The 21,439-nt window shown below is 34.3% G+C and overlaps 1 protein-coding gene across 5 annotated transcripts in view; it reads right to left on the bottom strand.

The window, feature by feature from the left end:
• Nucleotides 1–2,376: 2,376 nt before the first annotated feature.
• The window catches only part of CEP120 (centrosomal protein 120), a 36,438-nt gene continuing 17,375 nt past the window's right edge, over nucleotides 2,377–21,439 (bottom strand). For 4 of the 5 annotated variants that reach the window (XM_017728303.1, XM_008629146.2, XM_017728301.1 and 1 more), the window contains 6 exons: nucleotides 21,143–21,235; nucleotides 19,391–19,552; nucleotides 15,769–15,891; nucleotides 14,243–14,341; nucleotides 4,101–4,246; nucleotides 2,377–3,408 (listed from right to left, as the gene is read on the bottom strand). In XM_017728303.1, coding sequence (XP_017583792.1) covers nucleotides 3,168–3,408; nucleotides 4,101–4,246; nucleotides 14,243–14,341; nucleotides 15,769–15,891; nucleotides 19,391–19,552; nucleotides 21,143–21,235 — 864 coding nt within the window. In that variant the 3' untranslated portion in view covers nucleotides 2,377–3,167. Of the gene's footprint in view, nucleotides 3,409–4,100; nucleotides 4,247–7,030; nucleotides 8,539–14,242; nucleotides 14,342–15,768; nucleotides 15,892–19,390; nucleotides 19,553–21,142; nucleotides 21,236–21,439 lie in introns of those variants that run through there. The other variant, XM_017728304.1, reaches the window with a different exon arrangement.

A 21,439-nucleotide genomic window follows, 5' to 3' on the forward strand; every position in this document is an offset into this window, starting at 1 on the left:
TCACTTTTCCAGAAGCATTATTAATGGGGACTATTTTAGTCTTCAGTGACAGGGAACGACAGGCTGCAGCATTTCTTCAATTTAAGAATAGAAAAGAACCGTACTTGCAAGAATTCAATTACTCTGCATTAGAGCTGCCATGGGGTTACTGTACATTTATACATCAGAAAGTCAGTAAATTATTTTTCTATAAATTAGTCTCTCAAAGATGATTTTTTTTTTCTTTCTGTTCTGAATGCCAAACTCCTGACTGCTTCTCCACTACAGAGACTTCATATCTGGATAGCCGACATCTGTAAAAACATTTCTAATGAAAACACTACTAATACAACCCCCTGGAGAAACAAATGAAATGAGATCTAAGTATGCAGCTGCCTTTCTACAGCTCTGTCTTTAACAATAGTGAGGCTAGTGCTTCCCATCCAAGCCTTGACACAGGTCATGATCATTTAGGCACAGCAGTAGCAAAATAAATAATTGTGTAAATATGTAATAACTGGTATAAATACTCCAGTAGCACTTAGAAGATGTGATAAAGGACTTCTGTTTTTAGCCGTGCATTAAGGTTTATCTCAGTGGATGGAAGGGAGAAGCATTTAAACTGCAATGAAGGAGAACTACAGATTGAATACTTGAAAGCTCAGTGCCAGATATAACAATGCTTCTTTTCCGCGGTTTAGGAAGTGTATTAGTGTTAAAAGTGTTGGATCACTGCTAAAATATTATAGAAACAGTGGTTAGAGATACACTCAAAAAAAAAAAAAAATACTATAAAGATCAATAATGTAACTATATACTTAAATAATTCAGATTCAAAGCAAAACTATGCTATCTTATTTCTAAAATAATTGGTCATATTTTTTTCATATACATATATATAAGCATTCCACTGCTTTAATATGTAAATAAGAATTTAGACACAATTTTTCTGTTAAACAGCCCAACAACTATCAGGGGAAAAAGGTCTGTTTCTTTGTAAGATTTCTCAAATTTTAGCAAATGCTCCATATCAAGGTGCATAAACACACCGCATCCAGGTTTCCTGCCCTACATTTAAACCTGTATTAAGTAATTTGAGGCAATTCTTTGGTAGCAAAGATTGGTAACAGCAAGTCCTCACTACTGGAAGAAAAATTACCACAGAAGGACACAGGGAGGGAACCTCTGCCTGAAGATCATAATGAAAAAACAACAGTGTTCCTAAATGCCCTAAATTTTAAAGTGGGCTAATGCTTTTGCTAGACTGGACTGTACAAATACAGGCTATAATCAGTTTCCTTATTTGAAGTGAACTGCAAGTTCTGCACCCAAATCCTAAGGCAGATGAAACTGGAATTGATCTGACATGGAACTGACACACCCTCCACCCCGTGTTCACAGAAATGTATTGGTAAGAGTACTTGTTTTGAAATAATTCCATCAGCTTCCCGGGTGAAATCCTGGTGCAAAAAAAACAATAGCTCTTTGCCAGAATTCCAGGAGGGTCTAGCAGCTCCTCCTCTTCCCACCACATTTTCTCTGGCCTATGGAACCAGGACTGAACCTGTAAACACAGGTCTCACTTCCAGCAGCCTTTTTATGTTGGGTAAATTAAAATGGGCTTCTTATCACATGCATCTGTTTGAAATGATGTTTCTTGTACAATGAAGAGAGATTAAGATAAAAAATTTTGAGATACTTCTGATTTAAAAATGGTATTTGGTCTTTCCACTGAATAACTCTAACCTCTAAAATGGCTTTGAGATAATAAAAAGGCAAATGGAACCCAACATAAAATCTTTGAAAGACAGTAATACAGAACTCACATCTGCTATACATATCTATTACAAACATATATTTTGCTTCTGGACTACTTCAGACTGAAGCAGAGAAAAATTGTGTTGGCAAAGATTAAACTGAAACATCAAGCTTAGATTATCATTAATTTCCTCACTGTAATACAGACAATGAACACTAAGAGTAATGACTATAAAACAAAAAAAAATTCTACGTAAGTTTTTTAATAATCACAAAATTCATGCTTTGCACCTTGTAAGCTCTGATCTTTCAAATGGCTAAATGGACCCAAATAGCTTAAATTATGAGGTCTGTAAGTGTTTTTTAAAAAAAACTAGCATTTTGTTTCATTGTACTCAGTACTTTGATTTGCTAGAAAAAAACCTCAAGTTTGTTTAAAACACACAGCAACATGATTGTAATTTTTTATACGCCACAGAAGAGACTCAATTAAAAATTAATTATTAAAAAAACTAAAAAAACGAAATTAACCTTGATTAACAAGTTCATTATTTTATTGATTAAAGCACTAAAGACTGTCATATGACTAGAAATCGTAAACAAAATTATTTGTTCAGTTAAAAAATAAATGCAAAGTCCTTAATATTTAATTAAAATCAAATTTTATTTCATAAAATAATACATCTGGAAAGTCATAGAATACTAGTTCAAAAACCAACCAGTTATGAAAATTTAGTCAACATTGTCTTTACAATATTTAAGTCTCAGGCACCCTCCAGTGTCTGGAGAAGAAACTACACAAGTGAACAATAACTGGTTTGGCTTCAGTTTCCTAAGGTTTGATTTTATCCCCATCACACTCAAAACCTTGTCTCTTATTTATTACATAACTTTGTTATGTTAGCTACAGTCAGAGAAGCAAAAATTTATTACTTGTCATTTAGTAAAAAAGCAACATTTGGTCAGTACTTCAGTTCAGAATTAAGAGTTTTGACAGGGAAAACAGCTGATGTCATTTTGCCCTAGTATAGCTGAAGAGATTTTTTTAAAAATTGAATGAAATCATAACAATATTGACCAAAAAACATCTTAGAATCAATATTAAAAATGTTACAAGTAAACCTAATCGGGGTGATGCAAAAAGAGGTAGGAAACATTTCAGAAGAGAGTACACAAGATAAATATATTTACACAAACACATTATATATACACACACATGAGTATAAAAACATTATAAACCAGTCATTGCCCCCATTAATCTTACAACTGTGCTTAACTTGACATGTTGCAAATATTTACATTGACTTCAAAGAGAGCTGACTATAATGTGCAAAACAAAGCATGACATTACATATTTTGCAAAGTACTATAGGCTTATAGAAGTCACTCCATTCAGATTTTGGCTCTTTGTAAAAACTTCTTGCATGCTTTTAAATAGTGATGTTCCTTTTTGCAATAACTTCTCTGATTTGACGATCAAGTTCACTTACAATATGGTCTTCATGATTATAGACCCCTGTTCTCAACAGAGTATCCCTCTCTTCTATCAGACGAGAGAGGTAATCATCTGTATTCTCATTTAGTTTTCTACAATGAAGACTATCCACTCTTCCAGCAGAATTATCTGTAGCATCTTTCAATTTCTTTCTCTCTTCTTCTTGTTGTTTTAGCCTGATATCGATAAAATAAGAAGAATTAGAGAATGAGACATCTTAAACCTCACTTTGATTATCTTTGTGTTGAGTCTTTAGTTCACCTACTGAAGTACTAAGCAAAACAAAGAAATCTGTAAAAGGTAAAAAATTATTCTGTCACTGGGGAAAAAAACTACAACTAAAAAAAAAATGTTAATATAATACTTAAATATTAACAAAACTTTTTGTATGTGCATATGTAACTATGATACTCGCTATGAAGGCTTCTGCTTTGGTAAAGCAAACAAATTAAAAGGGTTCAACATACAAAACCAGTGCAGACAGCTTTTGGAGGACAACATTAGATAAAATTTTAAATTTTAATATATTCAAGATAAGAACAGAACATGCCTTGTTCTTTTATTAACACAGCATCTATGCTTAGAACTGAAGGTTTAAAATAAAAGAAAAAAGCTTGGTGCTGTACATCTATGACCTTAACAAAAAAACCCCAGGTGGCATTAAACATGGATTTTGCTATATTGCCATACTGTTGCATTTTATAAATGTGCAATCTTTACCTAAGGGACATGAAACAGTGCTCTTTCACTGGACTGACAGCCAATTATAATCTTGATTTAATTGAATCTTCTCCTGTTTTAAGGCTGACAGCAAGAAAAAAGAAGGATAGGGAGCAGGTGGGGAGGAATCTTACAAATACTTTTATACCTGTTAAGTTCATTTCTGATAACCTCCAGCTCTTGTCGGTCTGTTTTCCCCAGCTCTTTTTCTTCTGCTGCCAAATAGCGCAACCTCATGTGCTCGAGCTCTTGCTGCTGCTTTTTAAGGTGAGCCATTGCATTTTCTTGTTCCCGCTGTGTGGGAAAGGGTGAAGACATAACTCAGTTGACTACATGATTACATGTAAAAGTCCTAATTATAGTGACAGAGCGGAACTTTAGGAATGAAGTCATAACAATTACATCTCCGGGAGCATTAGAAATGTAGGAGTTAACAGAATGACTTAGCTAGTGATATCTATAATGCAGTAAGACCGGTGACTATCACGATCACAGCAAACCTGTCCAGGCTGGATCAGCTGCAGCCCAATCACAGATATCTCCCCATTAACAAAACAGCAAAAATGTTAACAAATTCTCTTACTAATTTTGGCTTAAGTTGGTAGGCATAAAACTTACACTTCTGGAACTGCTCAAGCTAATGAGATTTATTCCTTTACTATATAGTGTGTGAAATAATTTTTTTTGAGAAAATAAAAGCTAAATAGCTGCAGGAAACTTCCATTATCGGCCCCACAGTGTCTAGTACCAAAGCTTCAAAAACAGCTTTTTGAAATTACAACTTGTGGTTGAAATATAAACCTTGAAAACAAAGTTCTGGCAAGGTGTCCTTTTACATTTGTATAGCACTATGCACGATTTTAGATAATTTACTTTGTAGATTTAATGAAATCAATCTATCCATTCTGGAAGTTTGCTTGGCTCTAATTTTTTAAGCTCTATACAGATACTAAGAAACCTAAAGTTTAAGTCCACTACCTCGTGACATTAAAGTGCCTTAGTGAGAAACATGGTCTTCTCTCCACTTGTTTTCCTCCCAGTCATTTTCCATATGACTTTGTGCACTAACTCAGTACAGTCAGTCTTATACCCAGAATAAGACAGAAGACCTGAGGTAGTTAAAAAATAACAGAGGAGGTTACACAAACATCCTGGATCTAGGCATATTGTGAAGTGGAAGTTTATCTTTGCAATTTTGACATTGCCTTCATCTGGAGTGTTTGATTATTAATACAATCATTTTTATATTTAATATGGGAGTAAAAAAAGGTAATTTTTTTGTTTGATATGTGTAAGCATATTTTTTATACAGTCAACCTCATAATATTTGAAAGACTTTAATCAGGTAGTTTCCAGAATTCCAGCTGCCAGCATTTTAAACACTCCCTGTTGATGATCAATAATTGTCAAGAAAATCTGAATTTCAGAAGGGATTGGTATAAAAAAAGACTAACTGTTAATGTGAACAGACAACACAATAGAGAAGAAGTACTTAGCAAGAAATCAACCCTAAAGACTCCAAAAACTTTGTTTTTATACTAAATTCAATACACCAGTAAGCTGAATTAAATGTTAGAACTTCAGTGAGACGGGTCATAAATCTTGACGAGCAACTTGCTAAAGAGATACATACTAATAAAAAAAACAGAAGCAGGAATCCTGCCAAAGAGTCTACAGCTGATAGATGACTGAAGCATAGAAAAAGCACTTGGTGAAGATAAGGCAATAGTCCTTCCTTCCCCATCAAGAATTCATTGCAGAAGGACGTTCCCATGTGAGAGAAACCCCTTTTTATGTGGGAAAGATTTGAAGAATACTGTAATAAAACATATTCTGCTTCAGTCTGAGAATAATCTACAAATACAGTACATATTAAAACAAGTTACTATAGACAGCTGATATTTAAAATTTTCAAGAGCTATAAGGAAATTCAAACAAAAAGTTGTGAGACTGACCGGAGGTTAGTCTTAATCCATCACCAAAATTGGTGTTGACACCACCAGAGTAACTATTTCTCCAATTTTTATTATATTCTTTCTTTAAACAGAGGCCTTAGAAATAACCAGAAAGTACCAGCAGGACCTACTTCCATAGTGGCCAAGCTATTTGAAATCATAACCCAAACCTAACAGGATGTATGGGTACATTAGGAAGAACGAATTCAGCTTTTATAGAACAGTCACTGTTCCAACTAGTCTTAAAAATCCCAACCAAACACCACAAAGAAACCTCCTAAAACTGAGCACACAACTAAGCAGTGACAGAGAAAAGTACTCTCAGCTTACCCAGGGCTTAGAACACCAGAGAAAGGATAGCAATTGATCATTTCCACAAGAGCAAGAAGGTAACAGTGGATTCCACAAGAATATATTCTTCTGTATATTCACAAATGGGGAAATCACTAATGAACAGTTTGCTGCTGATACAATGTAATTCAGTGACAAAAACGCAGATGTGCAAAGAGTGGGATATTATGGAGAGAAAAATGAGTTAGTATGAAAAGGAAACAGATAAAAAAAAGAATACATTCACTTATGTCCATTAAACACAATAGCCTGAATGCAGCAGCTGGCTCATGATGTACTTAACTGACTGAGGGCTGCTGGAGGATATTCAAAGATATCCAAGCAGGGTTTCTAGATCTTGTGCATCTACTGCTGGCCCAGACGGGTATGTCACATCAGTTCACTAGCTGGGTCTTTCCCACCCAATGAAAAGCACAGCTGAAACGCAAAACTAGGTATATTCCAACTAGAGACATGATTCAAGTTATTCGAAGAGTGGAAATGCATCACTTAAGCAATATACTTAAGCATGTGAGGAGCTTTTTGGACACAGAAAGTTTTAAATTAAGATAGACATTTATGCTGGAAAAGAAATGCTACATATAAAGCAGTACTGTTGAAGTATTTGAAAGAAGAGGCAGAGAGTGCTTTTAGTTGGGATTTCTTGCTTAAAGTCCCAGCAAACATCACAATGGTATTCTCTGGTTCCCAAATATGTAGATAGGCAACAGTATCCAGTAAAGCCAGATTTCAAGTATAAAACAGGCTACAAGGAAGAACAGAATAAATGAGCTATGAGGAAGAACGGAACTATTGCAACTATTTTGATAGTTGCAATAATGTTGAGTTGTTTATTTTGCTAAATGCAGGTAGTAAGAAAAAACACTGAGCATGATCTTATCTCAAGCAGGCTGCCACAAAACTAGCACAATTTCAATTAACAGAACAAGTAAATAGATTGACAGTCAATCTGATTACCTCAATTACATAGAATCTACAAGTATAAGGACAAGCTAATATTTACTTCTCTTTGAGACTATCAATCACTATTCTTGGTGTCCCCATTCAATTTTCTATTGGATTTTCCTATGTAGGATTTTCCTAAAGCTAAATCCTTTACAAAGTTAAGCAAATTAAAATACTGCTGTTTCCAGGAAACAAACAAACAAACAAACAAACAAGCTAAACCAGTTGTAACTAACACCTTAATTCAAACAGACATAAAATTTTGAGTACGTTAAATCTCCTTTGGGAAGTCCTATTTAGTCTCAGGGGTGGAGTTGCTGCCCTGTACACGTAGAAGAAATCTAGAAATTTCTAGGTATCTGTCTTTACAAGTAAAGAATCCAGTAATTCAGTCTGGTGATTAGCTACTTCTCCTGATTAGACAACAAGTATAAAGAAACTTAGCACAGATATCACTGAAGTAGATACAATACCCCCTGCATATCCAAGTTCTGGTTTTGAAATTAATTTGTCTAGTACATCCTGGCTTTCCTGTTAACATTATCTAACAGTGGTAAGAGTCTTGAAGGCCTCACAATAAATTATATAAGAATGCATTTACAAGCAAACTGACTCATCAGTAGGAAAACCATCTTGTTACAGCGGAGGATGAGATTGACATTTTCCTCTTAGGTGATGTCAAAAATTTAACTCTCTTACGTGAGAGAGGACTTTTAATTGCCATTATCTCTTATCAGCCTTTCAACCTACACTGATTTGTAGTATGATTAGTTTCAGTCCAATAATTTTTTTTGCAGCTCATGAGATAAGGATTAACTTTAGAAAACTCTTTGTTCTGCAGTTCAGTTTATTCAGGCTCTCATTGTCCCATTTTAAAATAGGGGTACTGTCATGGGAAGCTGGGGTATTAATCTAAGTCTGTCAAATTTGTGTATCTCAATAATTCTATGACAGAATTATTTTTGAAGGTACATTGTGCAAAAATTGACCAAAAGCTAAATACTGCAAAACTAATGCAAAACAGAGTCGCACTTGTTACTAGGACAGCAATACTTCCACATAAACACAAATCATCACATAACTGTGACTACACTGAGTAGAAGCCTTTTAATTCAGTCCTTCAGTTTGTGCAGTATATTACTCAGATCTATGAGGAAAAATTCTGAAAGCGTTCTTCCAACTGCACTGCAGAAGAAAGGCATAACTGCATGCTGGCCAGAAGCAGTGTGTGTTGGACCACAGGTTTCATGACAAGCTGATGTGTTACTATTTCAGGCAGGGAAGTTCAATGATCCACACGTTTCTGCTGTCCAGCAACATGCTCACAACGGCAATCTGAGAGCAAAAAAGGCATTTTAGACAAGCTCAAAGGAGAGGTATATGTTAGACGAAGTACATATACTTCAGGTTAACAGAGCAATATCTGAAGCTCAAACAGACTAAAAAGAAGACACACTACTTCTAATGCTTTCATACTGATCAGATCTTATTTAATAGCTTGGTCCTTTATGCCCTCACTGAATCAGTTCATTTCAGAACCACAATTTTTTTAAATAAATACCTTTAAAAATGTTTAATTAAACCAAGAAAAAGACAACACAGAATGATGAAGAAGCCATGGGGAGATGAAGGAAAAGCAAGGCTTTTCTGCAGAATCATTTGTTCAGTTCCCATTCCTTTTGATATTTTTCTCTGGGGAAAAATTCTATCCAAAAAACCCCAAAAAAACACAGAACCAACCAAAACCAGTGTCACTAGAGACCATGCTCTTTGCTAGGGATAACAGTCCTAGATTTGCAGGGAAGAAAGATTAAATACAGCGTGTGCTAAATTCTTGTTTTCTCAATAGGCGAGAGAAACACCTTTATCAGTACATTTTGTCTCCAAGCTAATGTTGGGTAGGAATTCCTTTTAGATAAAGGTGATTTGATATTTAATTTGATTACTAATACAATTGTGATGTAAACATGGCAAATATTTGGCACTTTCTTATTTGGGTTGCTGAGGGAAAAGTCCAGATTAATTTAATATAAGTCACTGAAAGTCAAGAATTTTAGAGGCATGCCATGCTATGACCCCAAATAGCAACATTTAAGCACAATAATATTAAATTTAAAAAGTAAAAATCAACATTTGCTGAAGCAAGATTATCCCTACCATTCAGTTCATGACAGTCCAGCTCGGAAAACAGACACTAAAACAAGTGAGAAGGGATTCTTTCATGATGGATCCTGTGTGTAATTTACATTACACACTTCATACTCTGTGATTTTCAAATGTCTTTCCCAACATTAGTCTTTGACTCCTTTAAAAAGTCTGTCATAACAATTTGTAGGGTGTATAACAGAAAACTTGTTCTATGTATACCATTCATAGCAGAGCAAGAGGAACCCATTTCCTAATAATCCATCAATACCAGAAGATGGCAAAGAATTTACAACAGTTTGATAAGGGAGGCATGCTGATTTTGAATTAATTTATATACAATTTTGTTATGATATGTTGAGGGGCCATAAAAAGACTATATTTTGTTATGGTGAGAGAGAAGGAAGGATTTCTTATTCATCTCAGTGATGAAACTGGTGTCACTTTATCAGACATTCAGGTATTAAACCTACTTTTTCCATGACAATGTAACAATCCACTGAGCAACAAGCACTTTTTTAAATGGAGAAGAACTCTACTGTATAGAAGGAACTAGAAATGTAGCAGAATTTATTGTGAGATGTTTCAAAGTAAAATACCAATATTAATAAAACACTTCTGCACATTTACTTTACACAAAAGTTAAGTCCAACATTTTAAAATCCCCTTGTAACATCTTCATTTTATTCTGTGTATACTGAAAAACTAAATTATAATTGAATACTTGGTATTCTTTAAGTGTACCTCAGTGCACACAAGTTTAAACATACATGCTGCATGCTGAAAATTCTCAGTCAAGACTTTCTGGCTAACTTTCCAAACTTTACTCCTATAATGTATCCTAAAATAAGGAGCATTGCAGATTTATTACCAACTGCTTATTCTAGACAGGGTGTTTTAAACCTCAGTAAGAAGTACTAGAATTTTTGTTCCTAAGCACTTAGAATCTTGCATTTTTAAATTTCAGCTAATGGAACACTCCAGAATCATCGACTGCTGGACTAAAGGCAACTTCGTGAATAGAAGATAAAACCCACCAGAAACTCAGAACACTTGGAAATATATTACACTTGCATCATAACCTAACAATCATCAGCCACTATCCCACAGTAGGGCAGCCACAGATTAATCAAGAATATCATATGCAAAAATTATCTCAATAATATGTATTAGTTGGTCCTGCACTACTTCCTCAGCACTGCTAATCATTCTTTTTGCTACTTTTCCTTCGGCCCCCCACCCACCTCCTTCAATAAAAGGTCTCACCAATATTCCTTTCACTAATTTCATATTTTGTCATTCTCCTCCACAAAACAAATCCATAACAAACAAGTCTGCATTGTAGTTATCATATAATTTACTACAATGTTTTACTACTTTTCTTCATTAATTTTCATCTCTAATGTAGTGCTTGAGACATGGAATACTGTTTTAGAAGCTTGTATGGTGGAAATCTCAGTCATAAGTTTTGAAACCTGCAGAAGTATCAGCATTAAATAAAAATTAACTGATAATAAAAAACCATCAAAATTTCAATTATAATCAGATCATAAAAGAATCCCTGTATGCCACCAGGTGCTTTAGTTAAGAGGCTCTTCAATCAAGGAAGCACAATCTTTATTTTGCCATAGCTGCCTATAAATCCAAAGTGAGATGTAAACATACATACACTAGACTAAACAATGGCTAAATAGCAGCCACTATTCACTCTCCCACTCATACATACCATGCAAGTCTGTGGGAAAAACTTACGATTGAAGCTAAGGAACTCAAGTAAAGTTTTCTGAAAATAACCCAGAGCTGACAAGTCAGTAGGAGGGCCTGGATGGTTTCAAGACACAGTTTTTAACCAAGATTTAGACTTTCAAACGTGGGGGTTTTTTGTGTGTGTGCTTTTTTTTTTTAAACAAAGATTTACATCCTATCCTTGGCTAAATTACTTATAAATTCTTAAAATTAATTACTGAGTGGATAAGCAAGATCCTGGACAAGACAGAATGAATTGTCAGCCAGCCAATATGGTCTATGCTCTTTTAAACAAATGCATCAGTGCTGGTTCTAACAGGTCTGTAAGACACAAACACATTAGAAGACTTAAAAAAAATACTTCTCCCAGAACACTGAATGCATGTATATTTTGAGATTTTGGCTATTTGGATTAAATCTAACTGAGATTATCAACTACAGAAAATGACATTTCTGCCAGTTTTGATTTTTGTTTTGATATAATGTTTCTTACACCCAGACAGGTACTGAATTTGATATCCAAGTTCTGTGTATACATACAAGGATGTATGCAGTTTTGTGTAAACAGCTGGATTCATCTGAGAAATAATGCTCATATAAATAAAAAAAAAAAAAGTAAGTCTCATTTGTGTAGTACTGAGATCACCCAGTCAGCAAACATTGAAAGAGTTCTTGAAATCTCCAGAAATGACATCATTTACCTGGGTGCACAGATATGTAGCTTATTTGTTGAAATGTTTTTCTCCCTAAAAGCTGAACAGGCGTATAAGAAATGAAGTATTAATACAGACTTTCACTGAGTAACAGAGAAAAGAAAAGTAAGCTGGGTGAAGTCTATTGTCACTCAGCTTTACAAACTGTTTAAATTTAACTAACTTCTGTATTTTCTAAAGTACAGGTAAATATGATTTATGTGTGCCTTCATGTACTTCAGTAACACTGGCGCTATGTTCAGTGTTCAAAATCCTACCCATGGAGAAGCTTAGATCATATTCTATTAGCAGTCCCATACTTTAAGTTACGCACTGTGTCTCTGATATTCTGCAAAATATAAAACTATCCCAGCTGTGTGCTAAGAACTAGTTCCAAAATAAAAGAAAACTTTTTAATTAAGGAAACATTGACTTTTATGGTTGCAAATCAGAAGAGCATTTTACTAAATGCTTAGCCTGTAGATTATGCTTCTTTAATTCACAAATTGACTGCACTGGGTCACCTTTAAGTAATGGAAATCTCTGTTTAAACGTTTTTTTGGCAATGGGCACAAAGCATTAGATCTCATTTCCAAGACTTACCAGCTGGGTTTTGTCATTAACATTTATTAACAATCTAAGATACGGCTTTCAGCGTCTAATCCTCACTACACAAATGTTTTGTATAGTTCTCTAGAGAGCTTTGGTGTGACAAATTGCTGGCACAGATTACAGCCCTGTGGCTATTCACCAGAGGCAACACAAAATTAACATGGTACTAATCCAATTCAAACAAGAAATTGTTCAGTCTATGCACAATTGCACAAATCATCTGAACTAAAGCAAATCAAGAATTCCTTAAGCTACAGTTTCCAAATTTATATTTAAAACACAGCAAATGGTTTTTGATCAGATTTGCTTCAACTTTTATTTGGCTCTCTAAAGTCACTTAAAACTTTTATCAATAGACTACGAATAGATGAAGCACAGGAGTATACAACCCACAAGAACTACTTTGAAAGGGTTTGTTCTGTTGGAGAAGTTGTAGGTAGCATAATTCACTGTACATGCCAACTTATTTCATGGTTCAGACTTTCAGCAAGAGGTTCAGTTGAAACCATCTGCATATATTAATAAATCCAGATCATCAGGTCTATGGTGATGAAATTCATAATAAGAACTGGATAGTGATATACATTAGTGTTAGCATGGCAAGTGACAAGCTCTGCTTTTATTCTACAGGAATTTTAAAACATGGCAAGAAAAGATAGGCTGGATATTTCATGATTGCTGAAGAAGTATTAATCAGAGAGATAAGATTTATATTTTTCCTCTTATCACCTTCTCAAACATAAATGTTTCACAAATTGCAGATGACTCCTTTTATCACTTGGCAAAAAAGGTACAATTTGAAGACTGCAAATGAAGGTTAGTTTTTGCTTACTAATAATGATTGTGGACCCTCTTCAAGCAGAAATATAGATTAAAAAAACGTTATAAATTAGAAGAGCATGGGCTTAACTTTTTTACTCTCCAAAACCTGATTCTATCAGAAATGAAGGTACTATAATCTGTAAGAAAACCCAACACTGTTCCACAAGCTGGAAGTACAGGTAATAAAAACCTTTTACTAAACTTAAATTCTGAAGCTTTGTGTACATGTCAAGGTTTGTTCGCGAATCAGTTGGGATATATTATTTACTTATTTGTTTGTCAGGGCCAATGGAAATGCTAGCCATTCCTAAGCACATTGTTTAGGTAATGTTTACTGGAATTCACGAAACACAGATGACAAAATACAACATGTACTATGGATTCAGCAAGGATTAAGCTGCTAGTACTGCAAGTTTAAACACAGTAATTTCAAGTCAAAAGTATATGACTGTATCTATATAGATGCCCACAGACACACAAGAGCTCTGTTAAAACTTAGCAGTGAAATAGCATGTCACATTAGTATGAGGTCAGAATTTCCAAAAGCAGAGGAAAGTTTCACTTCCTGTTTAATTTTTCTTTACTTTACAGCATTCATCAAAACTTAACCCTTATTTCTAAAAGTGACTACTTGTTTCTCACCTTTACCCTTCATTCATTATACAATTAAAATACAGAACAGTTATTAGTACTATAACTGACCAAGATGGTTGGGATAGTGGCAAAACATTTTCCTGGAGTGCTGATTCAGCATTATTTGGAATTAAACTGAACTTTTTATTTTTCAAATCACATCTGCTTTTAACTATTTCAGCCTTCTTTGCAGGGCTCAGCCTTGGCCTTTCCTGAGTTCTAAGTCAAATACAAGCCAGTTTTGCTGTTCTTATTTTTGTTAAAAGCATAGCTCAGAGCTTTACTTTGCAAAAACAAGTAACGTGAAAGCAGTAGTTAACAGTAATCCTAGTAGCTTCCAACATGACATTAACTTGGTTGGCTCATATGACCAAAGAAAACCTGCATACCTGTTTTATCCTTGCAAGTTCTTTCAAAGCCCTTGTCCATTGTTGTTTGTAGTGGAGCTTTGACTTGGTAGCTGACTCTAACTTTCTTTCAAGTTCAACCTAAGAGCAATTAAAATCATATCAGCTGAAGCAATAACAGCAGTAACAATCACTGAAAGATGTATATATACAAAGGGTCTGGTTTAAGAAAAGTGTTTATGTAGCGTAATATACAACATCATCTAAAGCTGTTATACAATATAACATAAATATTATGGCACAAGAACATTTTCTTGTTTAAAATATAACCTTATTTTTATTGGATGGCCATCTACACAAAAAGAAAAAGATTAGTTTTTTAGCACTAAATCTGCTGATGTAACCTTTAAATTTAAGATTCTCCAATTAGCCAACCCCTGATCCCTTCTTTATTCAAAAAAATGTTATAAACACTGATTTAACAAAAATGCTGATGAATAAATCTCTCTTGAAAAGGTACATAGAGTTTTTGGTTTGCTGATGGAAGTTATGTCCTACATTCCTTTCTCTGAAATACCCATCTGCTCAAACCATTCTTTAAAATCTATGTATCTAATGTGAACCTTTGATCTTACTAACTAAATAAATTTTTAAAAGTTTTTACTGCTAAAAAAATTCATTTTACTATCTGTGCAAAAAGAATTTTACATTAAAAGAGACGAAAATACTTATGAAGCACACAAAACACAATAAAAAAAATAAAGTATTTTTAACTAACATCTCTGAGGAAGTAATTTTTTTTTAATCTTGCAAAAATTATTTTCCTTAAATTTGTGACGATCTTAAAGCACTGACTTGTTTAATTCATCTAACAGGATATCTAAAAATATTTAATATGTAAGAACTTAAAAAGTCTGTAGTGACAAAAATATTTTGCATCAGTTGCTTGCATTATTAGAAGTTACTGAAGCATATAGTAACATACGAACTGGCCATATAACCGAGTATATCTTGTGCCAAGAAGCATGGCCTAAGTTTTTTCAGCTTATTTTGCCAACAATTTTGCTCAAACCTCACAACAATTCTGAGCATTAAATGCCCGCATCAGTGGTTTTAATTAAACAAAGTATTCTCTACTGAGGGAATGTTTGGAAAGTCAAGTTATGACAGTGATTCCATTCTATTGGTAAGCAACACAATCTCTGCAGAAATACTTAATTACGAAAATGCACATAATGGAATACCAGTTTAAATTAATACTCAAGAAAATAATCATCTTTCTTAGTTTTCTAAACAGAAAGTTCAGAGACCCCATCATAAATCATGATTTAAATATATAGGTTAAGGTTTTTCCTGTTTTAGCCTCCAACATTACTGCTTCCTCTATAGAAATAAGGCCACTGTTGACCTTATTTGTGTCTGAATATTTAAACTCTAAAGAAGTAATTGGAAAAAGTAAACCAAAACAGACAAATTAACCACTTCATCACACAGTGTTATTCTACATCCCCTTTATCAGTGAACGGACCATTGTGACAGTGTTTAAATACTAGAATAATCCAGTATACCTTTTCTAAGGTAAGAAGATTTATTTCTGATTGTAGCTGGATTTCTGGTTTGCTACTTTGCTGTTCTTTGTATTGCTGGAACTCCTTCTCCAAAGTCTTATGCTTATTTTCTGCTTCATAAAGCTACAGAAAGATGTAAGTTAAAGAAACCAAGATGCAAGTTAACAGAAAACCCCATTCATGGACAAATAATTAGATTACAGAATTTAAGTTGCTTCTTAGTCCCTGGAACAAACATCAATCATACTGTCAATTATCGGATATAAAACAGACACTGAATGTTACACATTTATAATTAATGATTTCTTAATGATGGCACACAGCAATGTTTTAATAGGAAGAGTTTTAAAGAGGATCTTTGCTCAGTACTGGAAAGAAAAAACAAGTCTGTCCTCATATACATAAGAACAAGATTTACGCACATTTTTGTTCATATTTCTAAAACAACTTACAGAAGAAATACAGAAAGCATAACTACTAAGATTTACACATCTTTTAAAGAAAGCCAATGTTATCTACTATATGAAGTTTTATTACTTACTCAGTTTCACAGCATAACTTTTTTAGGAATGTCTGCAAAAGGAAACGACTAATACTTTGTACAGTCAAATGATTTAGAAGAAAGGCTGAAGCAGAAAGGCTTCAGTGACTAATGACTTAATGCTGTGTACCTCTGCCCTCACAGTGTACTTCCACAGTTTCAAGAAGATTTTTATAAAGAGAGTGCTTTGCTTTTTACAGACAATGGGTAATTTGACAAATGATGCCAATACACAATTACTTGCTACAGAGAAAGTAAGGAAGTCAAATGTTTAACAGCATTTTTTATAATATATTAAAAATACTAAGAACTATTTGTAAGGTTTTCATCTTATTTTAAATATTCTTCAACTATAAATACCTAAATATACCTGATGGAACTGATGTATTCCATAACAGAGTATGATCCCACATGATCTTATATTTATGTTCAACTAGATAATGCAAGTATTTCCATGAATTGTATCTAACAGTTTAGAATACTGGGTGAAAATGCTTTAGAGAACTCACTTCTGTTTCAAAGCCTACAACTTGTACTCATACATCAATATATTAATTCTTTGGATCTTCTAATTGGGTCACCACTATTTTTCTCCCAAAATTCTGCTTTTTGCATTTATAATTGTTACAGAATGGATGTAAGAAAGCAAAGATGTTTCCTAGGGACCCATACAAAAACATAGTTCGCTGCTGTTGTTTTTCACACAGAACTACAATAGACAACTTGAACAAAAGATACTGCTGTTTAACACCCTTCCATTTTCACCTTTTTTTTTTTTTTAAAGCTGACATACAGACATGATGCCAAAGACAATAACAAATCCCTTTTGTTATTCTCCCTAGAACTTCTATAACAATGTTTAATTTCTTGTCTGATTCTGGAAACACTTTCAAAAATTGAATTTCTCACGAGATCTTAGAACTGTGGACTATGAGAAAACCATAAAAATCCAACAAATAAAGCACAACTTCCTTATTCAGAAAGTAAGGATGATATTCTTCAAGGCCGATGCTTCAAGGATCTTCTCTTGTACATAGTGGGGCTTACATCCAAACAAGTTGAATTGTAGAGTTCTCTAAATGTCTAAATGTGGAAATTGTGTACTGACAAATCCCTTTAAAAGATATGGAATAAGATCACTTATTCCAGAACATTCTGTGTTAAAAATCCAAAAACAGTAACAAAAAAAATACCACACGAACAAAAAACTCCACACCCAAAAAGGTCTTGAAAAAAGAGCCCCATCTGGTAAAATCAGAAACTTTTCGCTTGTGCACATTACAAAGAGCAGGGTCCTAGAGTGAAACTCCAAAGTAAGCAAACAAAACCCCACCCCCAACAAAGCAAAAGAAAAAAGCCTGTCATATGCAGAATATGTGGCAGCAACCACCACATATTGAAGCATAACAGGAACAGCACAGAGGAAGACAGCCAGAATCCTCTGGAAAGAATGGCTTTCATACAAAACAAGACAAAACATAGTAGGACTTGTGTTTGGAAGAGAGACAGTATGACAGCCACCTATGAAAGCAGGAACACTGTGTTGCACAGGCACTAAAGGATTCTTCATAATTACCAAGTAATGTGCTTAAAATGAACAAAAGTAAGTTTTTAAGTACATAAGACATAATTAAATTTTAGAACTCACTGCCATAGGCTGTTGGAATACTAAATACTTTTTAAAAGGAATCATATGAGATCATGAAGAAAACTTTCACTGACTGCTAGTAAATATGAAACTGACTCTGGCAAAGAGTACATATAACCCTTGATGGTATTGCTGGATATACCAAAACTGCTTTTTTTCATAGTCCCATTTCTTATTTTCTTGTCCTCTAAATCCAGCCATTGCTGCATCATAATGCTGAGCTAAATGATCATTGGTCTGATTAACTGTATGTCTGTTCTGAATAGCAAAAACAAAGTGATTGTGATGTTTTATTTAGAAAAGGTCTGTTGAAGCTAAAAATGGTCAGTGGGAGCTGAAAGAATGAATATGGAAGAAGAATAGTAGCTGGTGGCATTGGGCCACTTGAGCTTGAAGAACAACTGGCTGTCTCATCTGTACAGGTAGCTGCCAACAACACAAAATGCAAAAGTGATCCACTTATCACTTTGAAGACGATTGCATTCTGCAATCTGCTCATCTCAGTTCAGTGACTGTTCAAGTAGAATAGTCAAGATGAGTATCTTTGAGGTTAGCAGCGTTTTGTATTAGCTACATTTTTAAAGTTTACTGTACTGTGGTTAACATATGCTAACAAGAAAAGAAGTACATTAATATTAGTGTTTAATACAGAACTAAAAAGAGCACAAAAATCTAGCACAACTCTTCCTAAGTACAAAAATATGGCTTTGGCTGACAGTTCCTCAAACAGTAAAAGCTAATATGGGATTATCACTATCATGTATCAGACATGAAAAACACCAAAGCAAGTAATTAATCTACATAAAGTAAGTACTTTTCAGAACACTTAGGCATTAGTAAGATTTAATCTACTTAGTAAGAAATTAAGCATCTAATGTTATAGCAGCTAAGAAAAAAAAAGAACTAACTTCTACAGTTTAAGAGTCAGGAAAAATATCTAGACTAGCCTTGTTGTCAGTGCCAAAGTTAGCTTTGAATGTGGTCTAAATTTTCTATTTTAAAAGTACTACTCTCAGAATAGAAGATTGAAATAACAAGAGGGTTTCCCCCTCTGCCACAATAAGGATAATAGAAATATTCTTCTGCAATAGAAGAATAAAACTATCTGCACAGTCAAGCTACATAGATGATAATTGCTAACAATTTTTTAAGTTACTGAAATGTACACTGCTGTTCAAGTTCTTCATATTATACATGCTTTTAATTGAAATTTGATTTTCAGTGTTGAAAAAATAATTACCAACGCAGCATTGTCCACTGGCCCTACAACTGAGCAAGGCTGACATGGATGGATCTCAGCACAGGGCTCACCAAACAATTTAAATAAAATGTTTATTACAAATTTGCCAGAATGCACTTGCTGCCAAAAGGCTGCTTAACTTAGTATACTTAGAGAAACACTCACTTTTATTAGAAAACACAAGTGTATTTACCTGCTGATGTAAGCGAACCTTGTCTTCTTCCAGCTGTTTCATTTTTGACCTTTCTAGCTCAAGCTGGTGTGCACATTCCTCCCTGGCTCGACGCACAGAATCCTGGAGCACCTGCAGATTTCGTTCATGCTCTGCTTGCAACTCCTTCTTTACTCTTTGAAGCTTAAAAAAAGAGACATATTTATATTAATTCATAGGAGTGAGAGCTTTACTTTAAAAGTCTCTTACAACTGCTACTGCTATTCATGACAGAAAAATTATTAATTTCAGAAATTAAACAATAAAATTCCCATTGTCCATATGTTTGCTACATATGTTCTTACGAATTTCAGTTTAACTAACAATCTGCCAATTATTATATTTGGGCTATAAATGTATCCTTGCTTGACTATTGTAAAAACAGAGCTCTCTGGAGCTCTTCTGTACATTCTACATGCTTCTACAACATTGCTCAAGGCAGGTTGCACATCCACCCTCCTGCTACAAAGTGAAAAGCTAAATACACCAATTCACTACAGAAACTGTGAAAGTCACAGCTTCTTTAGGTCAAAGACAGCACTTTTTCATACTGAGCATACTGAGATAATTTCTCACCAAGCTAAACAGAAGGACAATCCTTGACATGTTTGAACTTTCTAGAAAGATGCTACTGTCCCAGATAACTGCTAGCTGAATAGAAACTTCTCCAATAGCCCATTTCTCAAACTGTGTAATTGTTAACTGAACACTACATCATTTTGACCAGATGCTTTTGGAAACCACTAACTTTTATCATCTCTAACTCTCAGGTCAGAATCTCACTAAACTTTGAGAAAGTTTTCAGAGAAACATACACAAGATTCAAAATAACTACTACTCAGACTGAAATGCACTTGGCCAAACCTGAGCACCAGGTTTTTTTTCAGATGTTAATGTCAAAGCATTATTTACAGCACAAACTGCATCTTGAGGTACAGATAGCCTGGGGTACTGAACAGGACACAGACTCAGCCAGCTAGTCCCTTGTATTCGGAATTCTCAATTTTGTTACAAGCACAGAAGGGATTAGTATGATAGAAAAACTAATCTGAGTTACAAGGAGGAAGGAGAAAGTTTGTTGGACTGCTGAACACCACAGTATTCCACCTATATCATTCTGAGTATGTTCTGAAGGACAAGAATAGGCAGTTTACTTTCTCTTTTCATGTGACTAGCACCCCTGAAGTCATACCCCACTTCCTCAGGTTGAGGGTGTTCAGTACAGTGGTAGTTACTGGTTTCTCCTGCATCCTCTTTGACCTTGTCACTACTAAAAAAAAAAATAAATAGAAGTAGGAACTCTGAAAATGTTGGATAACAAAATCTGGACAACTGGAGTTTCTCCCAGATCTTTGTCACCTTCTCCTATTTCAACAGTTAATCTAGCAATTACTTTTTGAAGTGAAGAACTCTTGTGCATGTGTACAATACTCACCTGACAGTAACTAAACTTGAGATATGCTAATGTTACATAAATGTCTTCACTGACACTAATTCTGTCAAGAATAGAAGGTTTACAGTTCTAGCAATCCATTTAAAAGTTCACTGAATTTCTATTTCAGTAAAAATGTAGTTGTAACAAAACTTGGCTTAATTACTAGTGTTTCCCTATATATCCATATGAATGTGGCTATTTAATATCTTATACACAGCACACAATTGCCACTATGTGAGAACCCAAACCTTACAGAAGTAGCTAATGCAATGGCATTGTTTAATATGACCAGTTTTTACCTCTGATTCAGCACTAAAAAGCTGTCGCTCTCGCTTATCCAGATCTTTCAGGGTTTTCTGAAGCTGTTCTTCCATAACATTATATTCTGCTACCTAAACAAAGGAGAAAAAAAGTATAAAATATTGAAATTTTTAATTTAGAAACTTCCATATAAAACAAATCTCCAGCTCTTAATTAAGAACCTGCAACAGAGAATCCTTCTAACTCATTAAAGACTAATGGGTGGCCATGTATAGCCAGGCTGTAGAAGGGCTTTTTGACCAGGCATGTAAAACGCAATTAAAGTTAAAAAGCTC

This window comes from Corvus brachyrhynchos, unplaced genomic scaffold, assembly GCF_000691975.1.
Source record: "Corvus brachyrhynchos isolate BGI_N302 unplaced genomic scaffold, ASM69197v1 scaffold90, whole genome shotgun sequence".
In the NCBI taxonomy this organism is placed as follows: Eukaryota; Metazoa; Chordata; class Aves; order Passeriformes; family Corvidae; genus Corvus; species Corvus brachyrhynchos.